This window comes from Artibeus jamaicensis, unplaced genomic scaffold (genome assembly GCF_021234435.1).
Source record: "Artibeus jamaicensis isolate MK-2021 breed Jamaican fruit bat unplaced genomic scaffold, CSHL_Jam_final scaffold_847, whole genome shotgun sequence".
Taxonomy (NCBI): Eukaryota; Metazoa; Chordata; class Mammalia; order Chiroptera; family Phyllostomidae; genus Artibeus; species Artibeus jamaicensis.
The window spans coordinates 24,451,174-24,471,700 of NW_026522057.1; the positions used below are offsets into that span (position 1 = coordinate 24,451,174).

At 54.1% G+C, this 20,527-nt stretch overlaps 1 protein-coding gene across 10 annotated transcripts in view; it reads right to left on the reverse strand.

Annotated features, from left to right (window-relative positions):
• Window positions 1-434: 434 nt before the first annotated feature.
• Window positions 435-20,527, reverse strand: part of VPS13D (vacuolar protein sorting 13 homolog D) — a 231,178-nt gene continuing 211,085 nt past the window's right edge. For 9 of the 10 annotated variants that reach the window (XM_053660580.1, XM_053660579.1, XM_053660578.1 and 6 more), the window contains 3 exons: window positions 13,015-13,146; window positions 4,541-4,781; window positions 435-3,261 (listed from right to left, as the gene is read on the reverse strand). In XM_053660580.1, the coding sequence (XP_053516555.1) occupies window positions 3,130-3,261; window positions 4,541-4,781; window positions 13,015-13,146 (505 nt within the window). In that variant the 3' untranslated portion in view covers window positions 435-3,129. Of the gene's footprint in view, window positions 3,262-4,540; window positions 4,782-13,014; window positions 13,147-20,527 lie in introns of those variants that run through there. The other variant, XM_053660581.1, reaches the window with a different exon arrangement.

A 20,527-nucleotide genomic window follows, 5' to 3' on the forward strand; every position in this document is an offset into this window, starting at 1 on the left:
ACATGGGTGCCTTTGGTCTAGCCCTGAATTTCAGATACCCGGGGCCGATGGCTTTCCTGACATCTCCAGTGGGTAACAAGTAGGCACCTTGAACTTAACACATACCAAGTGAGCTCCAAACCTGCTCCTCCCGAAGTCTCCCCCTCTCAGGAAATGATGGTGTCCCTCCTGCCAGGGCCTAGACCAGCAGCCTCCTGGAAGTGGTGGGACGGGGAGCAGGTGGCCTAACACCCGGGCCCTGGACAACGGACAGAGTTGCTGACTCTCACAGTTTTAAGTATGGTCACGAGCAGGATGCGCCTGAGTATTGTGCTTCCATGGGGCGAGGGGGGAGGGGCGTGTTGTCGTGAACACTGTACTATGTCTGGCATTTGTCATGGACGATGGTTCCACAATCGCTGGACGCCAAGGAACCAGAAGATAGCACACGTCTAGGAAGTCAACCAAACCTTTTATTCCACAGGAAGTTACGACTCCGACAGGAGAAGCAGGTTAGAGTCAGGTCGGTCGGTGGTTGCGACAGTGTTCACGCAGTGGGGAACCAGACACTTTGTTTTCAGAATTTTATTAAGCAGCTACTATGGTATTTTGAGGCACAGATGATGCTTAAAAACGACAAGGCCCTGGAACCTTCTGCACATTGAGGTGAGCGCGGCCGCTGAGCCCCATGGGCAAGGTGGTCAGGCCCCGGGGCGGGGTGCCGAGCCCTCTCAGGAGAGCAGAGGAAGCGGCGGCTGAGGTCAGGCAGTGACAGGGGCTGGCCACCTGCTGGGTCCGGGAATTAGGACGGCTTTTGGTTTCCCTGACCCCGTTTCCCCTTGTTCAGTCGATCTCACTGTTCTCCGAGAGGAGCTGTGTGCTTGAGGCAGCACGAGACCGGTGGGGGTCATCGTAACAAAGTCTCAGGCGTCACTGGCTAAACACCAGTTGAAGAAGAAATGGGACGTTCTCGGAGCCAGGGCCAGGGCCCGCCTCCTCCAAAGCTTTGGTTTTCTTCCGGGCGAACCAGGGAACGCCGCCCAGGGCCCCGGAAACCTTATGGCCAGGCCTGGCATTGAGGGCGGGGAGGGCGGAGGAGCGGCCCCTTGCCCCCAGCCCCTCCCCATCTCAACATTCTAAGGCGCAAATGTCAGAGAGGAGTTGTGCAACCACAGGAGGTGGACAACTATTTCGGGAGCTGATTAAAATTAGAAAGGAGGGGGAGGGGGCCGCTGCACACCTCTCTGCTGGCCGGGAGGCCCGGCTTTCTGCTGCCAGAGCCCAGAGCGCCCACTGCCGCTGAGCTCCTCAACCCAGCAAAGAACCCCCAGGACCGCACTCCGGTGTGTGACGGGGGCCCGCTGACGCAAATGGCCAGCCCTTCTGAGAGTCTCACCCGTCAGGGTCCTGATCACAGCAGGGGCCTTCTGATGGTGAAACTGTGGGCACACGTGTGGGGTGCAGGGAGGCAGGCCTGTGGGCGTGCACGGACGCCATCCCGACTGCCCGGGGCCAGCCAAGACAAACACACACAGCCCCGACCCTAAGAAAGCCAGGCTTCCATTTTGCAGTCCACAAAACTAGAGTTCAGTGCAGACTAGACCTTGGAGTTCAAGACAATTCTTGAAAACACTACTTAGCTAAAGCACTTGAACTCATAAGCTCCCTTCCTGCTTCTTTGGAAAGAACCCCCTGCCCCAACACACATGGGAGGGAGAGAGACAGAGGGAGGCCGGCTTCACTTGTGTCTTGGAAGGGTCCGGGCACGAGTTAGGACACCGGAGCCGTCTGCACATCCACCGGTCCTCTGGGTCCTTCTAGATCTGGGCTACATGTAATGAGGTTGTAGAAACTGATTAGCTCTATGAAAATAAAAATTTTAAATCACACGGCTGGTCATTCATTCCACAGCACCCCCACCCCCAACCTGTCTCTTCCTTACAGAAGGGAGAAAAGGGAGAAACTGAACAAGAGCCAGGAGGAGTGGGCACTCACACCAGCCTTGTTAGTGGCTGAATTTAAAACCAAGGACGAGAGATGCTTTGGCCACATCCTGGTACCATGAAAAACTTACCAAAACAGCTTAGCTTTTTAACACTCAAATTTCACTGCCTTGCTGAGCCTCCCCCTCTTCTGCCCCAGCGCCACCGTGGCTGGTCCCCAGCGCCCGCAGCAGGACGCCTGCTTGCAGCTTTACTGAAACGAAGACTCCTAGGGCCTTCTCCCCTGGGGCTGCCTGGGAAGAGCATTCTTACTGCGAATTTGATAAATCTGTGAAATTCTGATTAGTTAAAATGAAGAGTTCTATGGAAATTTTTTCCCCTTCTAAGTCAACAGTGCCTACCCATGTTTCAAACTGACCCTCTCTGATAATAACTCAGGAAAAACTTTTAGGTTGGCAAGACTCATCAGGAGAAAGCCAATGAGATAGGCAGATAAAAAAGTAATTTGGGACAATGTAACAGCTACTGTTAAAATGGGGCAGGGGGATAAATCACAGCTGCGTTTCCAGCCACTGCCCTGCCTTGTTCAGGGCTGGCTCCGCCTGCCCCTGGCCCTGGCCCCGCCCCTGGCCCCGCCCCACACCGCGGTTCCTGGGGCGGCTGGCTCCGCCCCTCCCACCCTGCCGCAGTCAGTCCACTTTTCTGTGAGTTCTCTAGTTTCTAACCTCACATTTGTCAACTTTCAAGAGTGCCTTTTATAGAGAATACCCTGAATTAGCCGTGTAGAATTAGTGCAATAGAAGTTCCAATATAATTTTACATTACTTTACAGTTAACAAGCCTTCACACGCATCACAGGCCCTGTCTGGAAACGCGCCTGTGTATTTACAAACACGCAGTTTTCATATATACATGTTCACAAGCTGCAGGGCGATCCAAAAATCACATTCATCTCCGGGCACTTTCTTTGTTACGTTATTCAGCCAATACCTTTTAAAAATTACTCCCCTGTAATCTCAGGTGACCCCCACCCCACAAATTCATACAGTCAGTTCTCCTCCTTCACATTCCTCCATCAGTGTGAACTTCTCTGAGCACGGGGTATTGCCCCCCAGCCCGAACTCAGATGCAGCCTCCGACTGAGGCTCCGGGCTGGCGGGGGTGGGGCCGGAGCACCTCTGTCCAGCGCCGGGGATGCTGGGATTCCTCAGGAGTCCAGCTCCAGCTGCTCCTCATTTTCACTGAGTCTTAGCATCAGCTGCTGTTCATAGTACAGGCTCTTTGCATAGTTTATTTCTTGTGATAACTTGATAGCAAGGACCTCTGATTTCACGTGGACCTGGAGGACAGAAGGGAATGAGTGACCTGCCCCCGAGGGGGCCACACAATCACAGGACCTGGCTGTAGAGACCAGGACCGGTGCACCTTGAAGAAACAGTCTCCCGGGCCCTACCCAGTGCTAACTCGAGGTGTGGGCTGGGGGTGTGGCGTTGTTCCTGGAACCTGTGTCGTGAACAAGTTCCCCCGGGTGATGGTGCAGCCAAACGAGATCACTGGCGCCGGGACTCCCGTGCAGACTGAAAGCACAAATTGAGGCCCATCCCTTTGGGATTCATCCCAAAGCCTGGGACGGTCAGAGAGGGGAAGAACCAGCACTCAAACGCCTCGAGGTGTTTCTTTTCTTAGCTGCTCACTTGCCTTAAAAGTGGCAAAAACACAGGCGGGCCAGGCTCCCCACCAGGAAAAGGAACTTGTAGAAATAACCCATACTTCTGCATGTTAACTCTATTTTCATCTCCCAGCCCTGACTGCAGCCAGCAATCCCAGGGGAGCCCGTACAAGCCAAACCCCACCCCAGTGCGTTCCTACGCGGGCAGAAGGTCAAAGGAAAGTGGCCTGTTAAAGCTGGTTGCTGTTTCTGATGCACACGAAGACCCGAGACAAGCAAGGCCATTTGGAATGACACCTCGCTGTCACATGCAGGCCTAGCAACCCTAGCTGCTGGGCGAAAAAGGGGCAGGACTAGCCCTGGGGTTTCAGAAAAGATACCACGTCAGAAAACGGCCAAGTCGGCGTTTCCCCACGCGTGCTCCTGCCGAGCCACCTGTCCCTCCACATGGAGACCGCTCCTTCCAGTGGTGGCCACATAACCTTGACCAAGTCACCGGCTGTCAACAAGCCTCCTCACCAGCCAAGTGGGGACAATTGCACTCCAGCATCAAATGATCCATAAGAAGTACTTGGTATCCAGCCTGGCACGTAGTGAGCCCTTAATGGATGCTGGTTATTAATAGTGACATTATTATTTAAAAGTCCTGCCATGTCAGAGTCTTCTAACCTTGGGAGGCAAAGTATGCGTTTTATTTAGAAATATTTACCGAGCATTTTCCTGGGTAAGGACCTCTGCTACATATTGCTGCTGTGCGTGGACAAAAAGGAGTCAGTCCCCAGTTGTCACTCGAAAGACAGCAGGGAAGCTGGTGCGTGAGGACACCTTCCCAGACTCACGTGTGCTCACAGGCTGCAAGGCGGACCCCGGGGTTGAGAACAGCGCGGCCAACCCCCCCAGGCATTTCCGTGAGAAGTGCAAGCAGAGCGGGTGGCTCACACACACTCACCATGGGCTTCTGGTGGGAGGGGCCCGGGATGGACACGCCGCTGCTCGTGTTCCCCGCTTTCTTGGTCACCTGCACGTACACCTTCCCGTGGTCTTTGGAGACGAGGCAGTGGTAGAGGTCGTCATACTTGACTTCCAGGAAGATGGCCTCCCGGTCCACGTAGTCTCCACCTTTCAGGAAGTAGACGGCCTTGGAGGAGATGAGCACGCAGTAGCTATCGGTGTTCTCCACGGCGATGAAGCTGTGGAGGGGGGGCAGTCAGACAGGCGCGCAGGAGGGGGTGTGGGCGGGGGGGGGGGCGCCCTGGCGTCAAGGGCCTGGCATGGACTCCAGGCTCCCTCCCTCCACCTTGAGCCAGTGGCTCAGTCCCCTGCGCCTGTTTCCTCGTTTGTAAAGCAGGGACAGTAGGAGGCCGGAGCCCTGCAAGCGCGGGCGTCTCCAGCGAGTCATTTCAGGAGGTGTGAGGCTCAGAGACAACCGTGACAACGCTTCGTTGGACAAAACACAGGGAGGAAAACGATGTTTTTAAATGCTGACTGAGGCAGCTGAGAAAGTTCTCGAACACAGGGAGCCCAACACCAGTGGCCGAGGGACACAGGCCGGGAGAGGGTGACAGAAGGGGAGGAAGGGGAACCAGCAGGCCACCACAGGGTGTGACGAGAGGGGGCTCGAGGTCCTCGCATTTGCACCCCGACATCTGCTTCCTCCCTGTCTCAGTTCTGCGAGGCCTCCCAGTCCCCACTCAGCACCTCCGGCGACAGGGAACCTGTGTGACCTCCGCTTGCAGAAAACCCGACAGTGAGGCGGTGCTTTTGTCAGTAACGTCGTAATCCTGAGTTTCAGGCACCGCTTCGGGGGACTGGAGGGCCCCTCAGAAAAACTCCCACCCCTCTGCCTCCATGGTGCTCCCAGACTTAAAGTGGAAATTTATGCAAATCAAACCTCTGGGCTCAGCCACTGAAAGGAGAGCGGTGACCCTTGGTGAGCGCTGTGACAGCTCTCAGGGGCCTGGCTGCCTCCACCGCATCTTGTGACAGCCCTGCACAATGGGGCAGCGCTGTCTGTCGGGGGGCCACGGGGGGAACAGACACCGGCAAGAATACTAAGAGCTGGCCAGAGGCTGCCTGTCCGGCCTCGGGCCCCTGGGCCTTGACGTCCTGAGAGAATGTGCCAACTGCAGTCACTCAGAGCCCCGTCCCCCACTCTGCCCCTGGGGGCTGTGCTGCATGGCTGGGAGCTTTCCTCCGTCCCAAGCCTGTGCCAGTCACACTGGGGGCTCAGAGGGCCCCCGGCGCCCCCTGCATTCAGAACACACTGGTCTACCTACGTCCTCTCATCCAGGGTGGGGTTCCCAAGCTCCAGCCCCTCGACAAAGCATCTCAGACAGTTTCCCCACAAAATGCTCCAACCCCACCCCACTTTGAACGCTGACTGTTTACCTTCCAAAGCGTCGCCAGACATACATCTGTCCCCTTCCTGTGTCCTGGATCAGACTCTCAGCTCTGACTAAGCAGATGGAACAGTGGGTTCCTTCCAGCGGTGGAAGGACACATCCTCGCATCCCCCCGCCCCCGGGCTCCCGGAGCATCACCGCCGAGTCTGAGGCCTGGACTCCTTCCTCAGCAGGTATTGGCCTGCCCCCAGTCACCACTGTAATCACGGCCTTACAGGACAAGAGGCTGGAGCTTATTGATCTATTCTAGCCGGTGGGCAATGTCAAGAATGCAGACTTGTACAGTCTCGATGCCCAAATCATAAAGGCCCGGCGGCTTCTGGTGTTCAGGCCACTCGGCACAAACTTTCCCGCACCCCGGCCCTGCCGGTGTGCGCTAAGGAGGCAGTTTCCCGTTTACGGGACAGTGCGGAGCCTGAAACTGCTGGCCGGGGGGAGAGGAGGGACAGAGAGGGGCAGAGAGAGGGGTACACAAAGCTTTCTGGCAGCAGCAGCCCTGTGGGCCCGTAGAACTTGCTGGGAAAGGAGGGGAAAACTGAAGAGCAGCCTGCAGTTTCTGGGCACCGGTGGGCCTGGCAGGTGGCTGCCCGGGCCGCTGGGCTCTCAAAGGCGACCCCGGAGTTGGCCACTGCAGCTGGGGTGAGAGCAGGAATGAACTGAGATTATTTTCATTCCTCTGGTCCAGCACAGGATGGGGCCCTCCTGTCCCTTCACCCTTGGCCCCTCTCTCACCCCACTTGGCACCCCCTGTGGCTGACATTTACGAAGAGCCTTGAAAAGGGCCGAGGCCTTTCTTCCATCCGGGCAGCTGCTCTCACACCCAGGCCGGGTGGCTGACATTATGAGTGCACATCCCACTGGAACTTTTATAGGCTTTTAAATAAACTCCTTTTCAAGATGCCACAGGGGGTGCAAGTCCTCGCTGAGGCCAGTACCTTTTGGGCAGGGAGGGTGGCTCTGAGCTGGGAGGCTGTCCTGGGTGGCAATGCCCACAGTGTGGACTCGAGGCCGGGCAGGCAGGGAAACCCACCAGGCTGCGTGACCCCGGCCAGGCCTTCTCACGGTTGGGGTTCTCCATCTGATGGAGGTGACACTACCTGCCGGCTCTCGTCACCAAGTTAGTGAAGTCAAAAGAATTCGGGGCCACGCAGAGCTGGGAGGGGGGAGGAGCAGCAGACGGGCACGGCTCTCGGCTCTGAATCCAAAGCCGCTGCAGACAGTAACATCGTCCTGACTCTAACAGGGAATGTCCTAATGTCTCTTCAGATCAGAAGCAGGTCTGAGCCCAGGGTACACAGAAGAGAGGAGAACGGGAGAGAGTGAAGCCACAGCAGGCAGCTGGAGCACCAGGGTCCCCGCCTGCGGCCTGAGAAGACCTTGCAAACAGCTCTGTCTTCATTTTCCTCCTGCCGCCCCCTCAGCAGCCCACGAGCAAATGCCGAGACGGGCTTGCGTGCACACACATATCCACACACACGTGCACACACACACACTTTTTTAAATTATAGAATCTGGAAACCACATCAAAGTATAAATGAAACCAAGTGTGGGATGAGGGGTTCCCTCCTGTAATGGAGACCAACTCCAAACTCGTCACTGGGAGAGGGGGCCCGACGTCAGGGTGGGAGGGAAGCCAGCCACAGCAGTGGTCTGCGCCGGCCCCTCTGCCAGTGGCCTTCTTCTTCCTCCTCTGCACTCCGCAGCCACGGTGCTGCCCTCCTTTCCTGGCCCCCCGCCTGCAGGAGGCCTGCCCCCCGCAGCGTCCCACCAATGGCCACTGAGCCCACACGCTCTTCGCCCCCCACGTAACCACACTCCACTCAGGCTGCTCCCGGCCCAGGAAGGAGTGACGGCTGGAAAACCTCGTGGGCTGATGCAGAGGACGAAAGGCCTCAGGTCTCAGGCTGGTCCTGAGTGCAGGCTGCTACCTTGGACTTATCAGGAACTCCGAGGAGGGGGAGTAGAAGCCTGTGGCCAGAAACAAACCTCTGGATCAGCTTCATTCCTCAGATATGGGAACGAGACAGGCCACCCAGGGCTCTGCCGACACACTGTAGTTTGCTGTAAGCACCGGAATTAATTCTGTAAAAAACAGGACTTCAAACTTTGGTTAAAAGTTTTCCTTTTAACTCTCCTTTAAGGAGAGAGAGAGGACACGGTGACCCTGGGATTGATGTCAGAACTGTTCTCCGGAGAGACAGGGAGGGGGGCACGGCCCGCACCAGGTTCTAAGTGCCGACTGTGCTGTCCTGGATGGGGCGAACCCAGCAGGGCCCGGGTTCACTGCCACCCCCCCAAGCCACGGTCACCATGAGGCTTCCTCAGCAACACCCCTGGTGGCACCCACAAAAGCCTCAGGCTCTCGCTCTGCAGAGGGGAATCATGCTTTCTCCACGCCCCTCAGCCGACATGACCTTCTCTCTTCTCCCCTGGCCCTGCAGGACCAGGTCGCTAGCCCACAGCCTTCCCTGGCTTTCCAGGCATAAATCAGTCTCTTCCCCTTTGGCCCAACCCCCATGGCTCGCACGTCTATTTTAAAAGCAGTCATGTGTTACAGAGAGTTGGTAATACTGTCTGTTTCCCCTGCTAGACCATAAACTTGTCAAGGAAGGAGCACATTTCTCACTCGTCCTGGCACACAGTAGGAGTCAGTAAATTTATGTGTGAGGTAGTGCAGAAAGTGACGATGAAATTACACCGTAAGGACCGATGGAATTCAGCTGAGCACGTGCAACTTCAGCTGCTGGATGTATTTTGCCCGCGATAAAGCTAAAGGATTCTCTCAGAACTCCTGGTGTCAAGGATTCGAGATTTAGCAAGCCATTAACCTCGATCAGAACAGCTGGAAAACCCACGGGCTGAAAGTTCTATTTCAGTGGCATATCAAAGATCGTCCAATTCCCTGTCAATGGTTATTGATAGATTACAATATTTCCTGGTTTAGAAAAGGAAGGCCAATGAACTCTATCTCATTCCTCAAAAAACACCTGTCTTTTGTTTTTGCTTTTAGACAGCATGTATTACTACTATAAGGTTTATATTTACAATCACATGTGAGTAGAATCAACACTATAACCTGTGCTCAGAAAATATTTCTGATTTCTTTCTATCTACAACTTCTCAAGAAAGACAGACAACATACAAAACACCATAAACAGTACGTTTACAAAGAGTGTAAGAAAGAAGAATTTTACTATTAATTTTCTCTCTGTGTCCTTTGAATTTGCTAAGCATGCGTAAGTTTATTTCATCAAAAAGAGAAAGAACTTATCTGGCTGGTGGGTTCATAGGCTACTTTTGTGTTCCTTTTTATAATTTTTCTGTATTTTATTTTAGGGAGAGGGGAAGGTAGGAAGAAAGAAACAGTGATGTGAGAGAGAAGCACTGACTGGCTGCCTCTCACATGTGCCCCAGTCAGGGACTGAACCCGCAACTCAGGCATGTGCCCTGACCGGGAATCGAACCGGCAACTTTTCACTTTCGAGACAACGCCCAACCAACTGAGCCACACTGGTCAGGGCTATTTTTTTCTGTATTAAGAAAATCTCGTATACGTCATTTTGAAAATACAACCCAATTGTCAACATTCAGGAAACAGGATGCTAGAGCAACTTCTCGGGTCCTGTGGGAGGCTCACGGGCACCGGTTTTGAAAAGGTAAGAACCATTCTAATGCTTACGACGCCAGGATGTAACTGTCTGGGATGGAGGATTAGAAATGAAATAGGTACCTCTCCCTCCCTTCCTTTCTCCCTCTCTCATTCTTTCTTTCAATGAAAATGAGGTTCCTGGCTGTGGATAGACACTAGCTATAAAGAAAAATTAATTGAATCAGACAGGGAAAATTTTATTTTAACATCAACTTAAGTCAGGATTCTGTTTCAAAACCGAAATTGAGAAAAATGGGAAGCACCGGTAATTGTGCAACATACCAGAGAAATATCTGATTCATTTGAAACTGAAGCCTTTTTCGGCTGGCCAGACCTTAATGCATATGTCAGTAACTATCTTTTTAATATAATTAATTAAATAAAATGAAAAAACTAAATGAAACCTGATCTGGGAGCACGGAGTTGAAGTGACCGTGCTGCTGGGACTCTCGGGGTTCTCACTGCATCGGGAAGTGATTACACAGTGTTTTCCACAAGTGAAACGGTGGATCTAACTGGAAAAAATGTGGAAACATTTAGTCAGAACAGTAGAGCAAGGTATTAAAGACCCTTTTAAGGGGTTAACTCTGAAGGAAAATATGCAAATAATTAGGTCTGTAAACATGTTTTTAATTACAATTCTAGGATAAAAGTCAGGGGTATAATTTGGCACTCGTGTGCTTTTCCTGAAAACTCTTCTCCTGCGAAGTGATGATTCTAATGTTCCCGTCACCGTGAGGACCCAGCCTGACAACTGGGGACCATCGGAGGAACGCTGGCCCATTCCCCAATGATTTTCCCCAATGGCTTCCCGCCTGTATGCTGAGGAGGGCTGTGGTCACCTACCCCCTTCCACATTCACTGGCAAGATCTACCCCACACAGGAGTGGGAACCCATCTTTAGAATCAAACCCCATTCATGCCAGTATCTTCTCCCCATTCACATGAATTCTAGGAGTTTCAGGAAACCCCCTCCCCTGACCTGGCTTGGACCCCTGTTTTCGGCTTTCCGTAGCTGTGTTCCAAGTGTGCGTCCCACAGGGCATGGCCCGACATTGGCTGTGCCACATGCTTGCTCCCCGTGTTGCTGGCACGTGTCATGCTACTGAAAACACCTTTCACAAGTACAGTAACTTTCACAGGTGGAAATTAAAAGCACAACGTGCAGTAATGTACAGTCCCGCCCTTTGACCACCTCCCCCATGAAAAAGTGAATGCACATCCGTAACTGCAGCTATCCTGCTATCGCTTAGGTGCAGATATTTCTGGGGCGCCCGCTACGTGCCAGGCACCATTCTGGGGGCTGAGGACTCTTCCGTGAACGGAACAAAACCCCCAGGCCTTATGGGGTTGCCAGTCTAGCAGACTCGGCCCCGTGACCTGCGGCACCTGAGGCGGGACGACTCTGGGCCTCTCATCCCAAGGCCGAAAGTCCCACCAACGAAGGGGTACACGGGGCAGTCATGGCACCCAGTCCTCACCCTGAGGAAGCAGGAAGGCACATGCTCCCTGGAGCGAAATCTCACTGGGTTCGGGGCCCTGGAATGAGGGTCCAAGCTGAGGACAGAAGGTACTGATGACGCCGCGGACGGAGTTGTGTCCCCTGTTCAATCCCTGCACTGAAGCCTTCACCACCGTGTGGCTATTTAAAGTGTGGGAGCAGCCCTGGCGGGTGTGGCTCAGTGGACTGAGCGCCAGCCTGTGAACCGAAGGGTCGCTGGTCCGATTCCCAGTCAGGGCACGTGCCTGGGTTGTGGGCCAGGTTCCCAGTAGGGGGCACACAGGAGGCAACAACACCTTGATGTTACTCTTCCTCTCTTTCTCCCTCCCTTCTCACTCTAAAAATAAATAAATAAATAAATAAAAATCTTAAAAAAAAAAAGTATGAGAATAGTTAAGGTTAAACAAGATCATAAGGGTGAGGGTGCGGCCCTGATCCTGGAAGATGAGTGTCCTTACGAGAGACACCGGACCGAGACCTTTCTCTGTGCCCTGTGAGGACACAGTGAGAAGGTGGCCATCTGCAAGCCGGGAGGAGATCCTTCTCCAGGAGCTAAAGTGGGCATCACCTGGACCTTGAACTTCCCAACCTCCAAAACTGTAAGAAAACAAATTCACATGCTGCCTGAATCAGAGAGATTTAGACTAATCTGTAACTTCCTGAAGGATGGAAACTAAAACGTTACTGACTGGAGAGTGGGTGACGGACCGGGAGGTTTGTAGACGCACATTCTAGAGCTTCCATCTTGAACAGTCATAGTCAATGTCTGTACCAATGACCGGGATTCACACTGCCTGTCTTATTAAATGTGAGGCTTATATATATATATATATAAAATAAATGCTGTTTAAACCACATGGTCTCAGTACTTTGTTACAGTGGCTTGACCTGAGACACTGTGATGAACCTCCATCGTCAGGAGACCTTCCCGCAGCCCTGCAGGGGACTTGGGTTACACAGGACACACTCAGGAGGCAACAAATGGATTCTGAACTCCATTTCTGACGTCCCCGTTCGAACACTGCTGCAGAACAACGAGATGAGGACGGCTCACCATCGTCCTTACGGATGACGCTGAAGGCCATCCTGAGAGGTGACCTCTGCTTCAGACCCTTCTCTGCCCATCAGCAGGCACGGCCCTCAGAAACCCCCCAAGGCTGCTCTATCTTCAAGGTGGTGCATACGCAGTAAAAGAAATTAAACTAGCATTTTGCTACTCATCAGGTATAACTAACTGCTTTCTCTGGGCTGGCGGTTCTGACATCTATGTAGATTAGAGAGCATTTTACCTGAAAAGGTGTCTGCAAAGCATCCTAAATAGTGATACACTGAATTCTATTACATGAACTTGGGATGTCACTAGTTTCAAACACTGTAAGATCCCAGGAATATAAGGCTCCACGTTCAGAGAGTAACAAAACAATTGTAAGGAAACCGCATTCCCAAATTCTTCAGCTACTACTTGTTATTGGTTTATCTGTTTTTTTCCCCACTAGCTTTCAGCAGCAAACAACAGAACACCAAAGTTTAAGAAAATTTTACAGGGGAAAAAAAGACCTTAAAATCGAGAGCATTTTTACTATCATCTCTTTTTGCTCTAAGTAGAAAGAAATTGCCATTTTCTAGAAATAAAACTTGCAGGTCTCCCCCTGAAGCCCAGTTTGAGAACCACTGCTTTAAGTAGAAGGCTGTTTTCAAGCAGTTCTCCTGAACCTACAGAACACTGGGACTAAGGAGTCGTTGGCTGCCCGGTCCCAGAGGCCCGGTGGCGCTAGGCCCAGACAAGAACCTCCCAGACCCAGAGACCAAAGAGACAGCTTGGTGGGCCCACGCGGAGCTCGGTGAGCCCACGAGGCTGGTTCCGCACTTACAACTCGTCCTGTATGTTGTCCGTCAGTTTGAACAGCTGCTCCTGCCCTTCCGCCTGGCTCTCCGAGTAGCGGGGCAGCAGCCCCTGGGGCCCCGTGCAGCAGCGTGGTTTCCGCACCCTCTGCGCTTGAGTCCTAGACGGGTACGTGGGTAAAAAGCAAAGAGGTGAGGTGTTAGATTGAAGTGATTTTCCCACCTCATCCCAGACAAACACACTACTTCCTCCAAGCCCCCTCTAAGCTGGGCGAGCAGGACGAAAGCACAGGATTAGCTGTGGACGCATGGTAAGACCAGGGGTAAGCACGCCGGTTTGGAAGTAGAGCCTCGCCTTTGCCATTTTCCAGCTGTAGGATCGGGGACGGGCCAGTTCACCTCTTCGACCCCCCGTTCCAGTGCTCTCCGTAAAACGGGATGCTGACACCTACCTCGTAGGGCCGCTCTGAGGACCAATAAAATAAGGCCCGCCAAGCCTGTGCGTGACAGATGTGGCTGTCCACTGGGGGCGGGCACGCCTGTCGTGGGTGCCCCTACTGGGCTTCCCGTCGGCCAAACCCCACTTTCCTAGGCATGTCTTTGGGAGAGACACCTCTGGACTTGCAGGGGGTCGGGAAGGAGAGTGAGGGGCCCTGGACATCTAGAAGGCACACACCCAGCTTGTGGGTGTCCTCTAAGATGAGCTCAGCTGCCTGGGCACAGGCTGAGGGTGCGGGAGGCTCATGAGAGGGAAGAAGGCCCCCTGGACAGGGCCCCAGCCGCAGCCTGCATCCTGCAGTGGCTCTAGCTTGTGCCACTCGGCTGCCGGCTGCCCGAAGGCATCCGCTTTGCTATGGCTTTCCGGGCAGGCTGCTGCCGTCTTTGTCCACAGCCCGCATGTGGGGTAATTGATAAGTGCTTTTTGGTGTTTTCCTAGAAACAGGAGTCCGTGTTTGTCTTGGAAAGGCTGTGCATATTTCAGATGACTGATAACAGTGTGCCGGGCCTGTCCTCGGCCTTGTACTTGCTGTACTTTTCATTATTTGTTTCTGGATTCCACTGAAGCACAACACCCCTCGTCAGACACGTCCAGAGGAGAGGGACGGCTCACACACTGGGCCAGTGCCTCACAGCCAGGCTCTCCCTAAGCGTGGTGTGGGCACTTACTTGCAAGGGCAACGAGTGCACTGGGGGGGCACTCAGGGTGACACCACGGGCAGAAAGTCAGCAAGCTGCCACAGGCCGCGCAGTGGGTTAGCTGCAAAACTAGGACAACGGCAGCCTCCCGGACGGACACCGGCCAGCACCCTGCTCCCCAGGCCAGGCTGTCTGAAGGCCCGCACCTGGCCGGTGCTTGCTATGTGCTGGAAAGCCAGCAACCCGGCGACAATTTTTTACAATTCGGCCATAAGAGTGCCCTGAGTACTACCGACTGCGCTCTCCAAGGGTGACATTAGGAGACGTAAGGAAGTCTACACAAGCTGCACTCGAGGAAAATAACGGGCGAAAAATAATACTATTTGTTTCATACGCTCCCGCACTCCCACCAGGCAGAGCCCCGGTTCCTCCTTCGTCGAGACCTGGATGCCCTGCTGGCTGCGGAGTTGCAGGCAGGCGGCAGCGTAGGGGCTGCTGCGGGCGCCAGTGGAGAGGCGGAGCTGCCAGGACGACGCCAGCCAACCGGGGCCGCAAGGAAACCACGGCGGCCGTGCGGTGGGCTTTCAAGGCAGCAGAGCCTGTCCTGTCCCCCTGCCTGGTCTACCGGGAGGTCCATAGGCTAAGCTGCCATACATATCTCTAATCCCACTATTCCTCCATCTCTGCCATCACTAACAAATGGTCTCTGGAATTGGAATGGGTTATTACAAGAGCCTTGTCACTTATTCTTCTATTTCCACCCTCGTCCATTCTCCATAGCAACGTGAACGACCGTTTCAAAATACCACTGAGACCAGGTCAGTCACATGCTCAAAACACATTTGTTTCACACCTTGGCATCTTCCCAACGGGAACATAAGTGCCACAGGAAGGGGGATTGTGTTCTGTTCCCTGCTATCCTGAAAACGAGAACTGTGCGTGATTCACGGTAGAGAAGCGATACACACTAGGTGAACAAATAAACGAGTGTACTCGCAGGTGGGGGCGGGGGTAAGGGCCACTGTGACTGCGGAGCTAGAAGGACGGAACCCCGGTGGATCTCACAGACGACAGTCTGAGCTTTGAAAGTCAGCGAAGGCGAGGCAAATGGAAGCCAGCTGGTATCCCGACCTCCTGGCGGAAGGGTCCGGGGTGTGTCTGCCCAGTTCACTGGCTGTCCAAGCGAAGGAAGGGCCTGCGGGCAACGTCCTGGATTCCGCCTGGGCTGGCTCACTATCCCCCTCGGAAGAAGCCGTCTTTTCATTAGTACCGCAAAGGGGAGAAACACGCTACTGAGGAGGGGGGCAGTGACACTGACGTCGGACAGCGCCGAACGTCTCTGACAGGGTCCCGAGAAGCCAGGGCAGCCGAGGAAAGGTGGCCTGTCTCTGATCGGAGCCCTCGGAAATCACCCCTTGTCACGAGGACAGGATAGCTGGGACCTAATTAAGTGTGCCCATACTGTCACCCTACCAAACAGCTCTCTGCTACCGTCAGTGGTTTCTGGACTCAGTGACCTCCCCCAGAACCTCCCCCAAATTTTGCTGACCCAACCAACCTCACCCCCACTCCCAACGTGTCACCTTCTGACTTGTGGACAGCAAACCTGCCCACACACAGGGAGCACAAAAGCGGAGCAGCTCCTGGGGTCTACACCGCCATCTCCCGCCGCCACTTTTCTTCTCGGTCTTCCCAGCACGAGGACTGTCCTCCCATGTCCAGGGCCCTCACTCGGATGGACCCACAGCGAGGGGATACGGGAAGAGGCTCAGACGGTGCTGATGGCGGTGCGCGCTGGGGAATCCCGGCCCGTTTTTCACGACGTAGAAGAAGAGAGCTCGAGTCCATGTCTGTCATTGGCGGAGACGCAGCCTCTCCTGTAGCTTTGTAAACAGTGGGGCCGCTTCTGGAAGGGGTGACTCAGAGACGCCCTTACTAGAAGCAGCAAGCTGGATTAAAGGAGTTCTTCCCACAGTCTCCGCTCTTACCTCATCTCGGTTGGTACCTCGAAAACTACTTTTTTCTCCAAAATTCAACTAGAATTTTCATTCCTGAGGTTGAAGCTGGGAGTTTGGGGGGAAACAGGTGCTTAAAATCAGTGTGTGAATAAATTTGGTCCCAAACATAATCAAAGAATTATAAGCAAAACCCCAAAAGCTAGTGTTTTCAAACCTTGCAAGCCAGCAAAGAGCAGAAGGCGATACTCTTCAGGGCAGGCCACTGGGTGCGGGGGGCCGTTTCCCTCACACGGACCAAGCCACGGAGCAGCCACACAGCCCTTGAGAACGGGGGGGGGGGGGGGGGCTGCTCAGAGCAGAGGCCTGACTGGTTCACGCTCTGGCTCAGGGACATTGCAAGTCCCTCTGTGAGCAACTCGTCCTAGGTCACGTTCATGTATGTTCCTGGGAACCTGTCGGCACCTGGAGGGAATGTATCTTCTTTCTTTTTCTTTCTTTCCTTCTTTCCTTCTTTCCTTCCTTCCTTCCTTCCTTCCTTCCTTCCTTCCTTCCTTCCTTCCTTCCTTCCTTCCTTCCTTCTCTTTCTCTCTCTTTCCCTCCTTTCCTTCCTTCCTTTTTTTTTTTTTTTTTTTACAGCGGACTCATCATTAACCTCGGTTCAGGCCCACTTTCAGCACTGGGCTTTTCTCTGTTCATTTCACGTGTCATAAACGTCCGTGAAACCACAATCCCCAGCACGAAAGCTCCATTGCTGGCCATAACCGATGCCGTCCCCTCACCGCACCCAGCTCCCCTCGCCTGAGATGGCCTCTGTTCTGAAGCCTGTAGTTTTCATCCCCTTGCTTGTCTTCTGCAGGTGGACTGATCGCATTTCAAAGTGCACTCCAGTAACAGTCCTGTTAAAGTCTTTGGTTCCAGTTGTTTTGAGCTTTTGAAAAAGGATATCACTGCTTTTTTATGTTTGGGACTCATTTCTTCCTCCTTGAAGTCAAATTGCTAAGATCCGGTCCTCCCTTTGTGTGCAGCCGTATCGTCCACAGGTTGTGCCTTCTCCTGACTATCCCGCTGCCCGGACACGCCCCCGTCTGTCCATCTTCCTGCTGCGAACCCGGGCGTTGCTACCAGGCTCCGCCGTTACCAGCAGTGCCGTGGGAACATTCCCGCATGTGCTCCTAGGGAACACGGCGGAGTTTCTTTGGGTACACGTCTAAGAGGGCTTTGCCGGACCACAGGGCACAAAGGCTCACCCAACAGAATTCCAACTGTTTTCCAAGTGGCTGAACAAATTTACACTCCACCCACAATGCACTTAGAAGAGAGCCTCGTATGGTCTCTTCCCGCCACTGGTGCTGTCGAAGACAGCACAGCACTGGGTCACACACAGCTGGTGGCCGTGTGTGACTGCTGAGCACCTGAAATGCAGCCAGTGTGACTTAGGAACTGGATTTTTACAATTTAAATTAAAGTAAATGTAGATTGTTTATCACACAGCACTGGCCTAGACTCAAATGTTTGCTGCTTGACTTGGTATAAAAATGGCACGTTGCCATCTTCTTATTCCCGCCCTCTCTCAACCTAAGGGGTAACAGTGTCCGATAAAAAGGCAGAGTAGCTTCGGCGCCTGCCCATGGGCACCAGAGCAGGAGTTCAACTGCCAAGCTACGCAGGCCCACCGCTGATGGACCATCCTGGGCCCGGCCTCCCTGCCTGCCTCACTCCCAGGGCAGATCTGGTGCAAAGTCCTGGAGATGATAGACCATTAAACAAGAGGTGGCAAAACCCTACCCACTTGCCTCTCCCCCCCTGACAGCGTCTCCTACCAGCTAACACTCGGCATGAAAGGTAGTTTACAGCCTAAGTCTCTCTGGTGCATGTGCAGCAACTCTGCCTCCGCAAACCCTGGTTGAGCCAAGGGTCTACGGCGCATTTAATTGCTGCCAGCTGGGGGCTGTTCGGCCATTTTAAGCCCTCAGCTGCTGCGGTTTATAAATTTCACAGTGTATAGAAAGAAGCAGGCCTTCCAGTCAACCAGCTAATCCAAAATGTCAGCGCCGAACCAGCGTGAGCTTTGAACTCCATGAAAACGTCAGGCGGTGGGCTGTGCAGCACGGACGGCTCTCCCCCGGGAAGGGGCTGCTGATACGGTGGCTGATCCGCTGCAGATACCCACCCGCGAGAGATCAATACCGGAGCCTGCAGCTGGCCACTGCGATCAGGCACGCACGGGAGGCCCCAGACCGAAGACAGGAGTAGCAGAAGCAAGCCTGTCTCCTCCGAGCAGCAACAAACCCAGACAAGGTGACTCGGGAAGATCTAACCAGTTCCACTTGGTTGATCTCGCCTTTCAGCCTGAGGGTCGGTGGCTGGCCAGCCATCACTTGTTCTCCGTGCACTCGATGAGTGACCACGTCACAGCCGTATTAGTTGAAGACAGATGCTGTACACACACACACCTACCTCTGCACAGCGTAAGTTATTAGTCGGCTTGAGAAATCTGTCGGGGCCAATGTCTATCAACCGAGGCAGCTTCAAAAACAATCAGTAGGTGAGGAAAAAGTGTGTGTGTCAAACAGGCGACTTCCTAACCTAACAGAATGTTTATTCAACTGACGACGGCCACCTTCCTCAGGGACTCTGTGTGCTGACCCCAACAAAATGATTGATTGTGCCTGCATTTACTCCGTGTGTGTGTCCTCGGCTTTTGTTTTAATTAAACGTCTTACTGATACACACTGTGCTCGACTGGGCACAGACAGGCACACTGAGAACCGGAGGTCAGCCTGCACCATCTCGTCAGGTCTTGCTGGTGGGAAACAGCCACAAGACACCAAGGTTCTCGGCTGCGCACTCAGTCAAGCACCTGCCAGCTCTGAAAGGAACTCAACGGTCTGCCCATACGGCACTCTGCGCTGGAGCCTCAGAGCTGGTCGAACTCCCACTGGCGGCCCCAGCAGGATGGTGCTGTGAGCTCCAGACAGAGGCCTGCGTGCCACGGGCTCCCCCGCTCCCCACCCGAGGCCCGCCACTCCCCGCTGCACCCACTCCCAAAGACTTCGAGGGGAGGCATCCCTTCCACCCACTCCGACCCCACCCCTCAGTGTGGGCGGGGCTCGGCCAGAGGGTGAAAACCTCCCGAGTTTGACTTGGTTGACATCAGAGATCCTTTCCCACAGTTCCATGGACACAGAAACCCACGTTCTAGAACCTCTCCAAGACAGTATTTAACCCACAGTTTTCATAGCGACTATGGAGCTCTCGCCGCGGTCAATCTGGAGCCAAGACAACTGTACCAAGTATCTGCTGTGATGATCTGACCCAGGCTAATCTAGGTCGGGCAGAAAGGGAGCCTATGGCAGGAGAGGTTGGCTCCTGAGTGGAACCACCGAGGACCCAAACCAAGACAGCCAGGAAAACGAGCCTGCTCAGAGCCTTGGGAGTGGCCTGCGCCCCCCCACCCCGAGGCCCCGCTCCCCACCCCGTTTCACACTGAGCCACCCAGTGCGCAAGGCCTTCGGGAGCCACGCCTGTGGGGACCTCATCGGAGTGTCATGGAGGGACCTCACCAGAGTGTCATGGGGGAGACAGACAGAAAGAGGCAGGCTCTGGAGCCAGGCTGCCTGGCACTGAACCCCGGTCTCCCTGTTCACAAACTGGGGCCTCCGGCAAGTTGTGCCCCCTCTCGGAGCCTGGGTGCCCTCATCTACGGAATGGGGACAATACTGGGGTTGTTGAGAGGGTGACCCAACACAGGTATAGTGCTTATAACAGTACTTGGTCCAGAGCAGGCGCCCGGTAAAATGCCACCTCTGATGACGATGACGCAGAGGGTGCTGTGGGTGCACAGGAGGGGCCCTGACCTAGCTCAGGTGGCTGAAGGCCAAGGTGGGCCTAGTTTTCTTGTGAGGGAATGCACTTCAAACGGAAACACCCTCCTTTCCCTTCGCTTCCTTGTTAGTGGCACCGCAGCTGCCCCTGCCCGGAGTTCCAAGGCTGTCTGTGGGAAGACACGCAAAACCCTGCGCTGCACTGTTGCAACAGAAAATGTGGGGAAGACGCCGATTCGTGAAATTGTCAGAAGTTCTACTGCTGTCGCTGTTAGATTTGTAGGGCTCTGATGTCCTGCGGTGGGGAAGTCATCTCCTGGCTGTTTTTCCCCATCAGTGGGATTCACACCTGACTCATTTACAGGGGCCAAGGCTTCCTATAACCCAACGCATGTTTGGGGGACCCCGTGACATCGCAACTGTGACAGTGGGTAGGACTAATGCCAACAGATATACCAGTGGGATTTAAAATCTAGGAACAAAATTTCTCCGAAGGTTTTTCCCTCGTCACCTAACTGCCTTGGGGTGAGACCACCTGTCCGTGGCGCTGGCGGGCAGCAGAGCAGACGAGCTTCATCGGGAATTCCACCCAGTGGACACCGCTATGGTGACAACACAGCCTG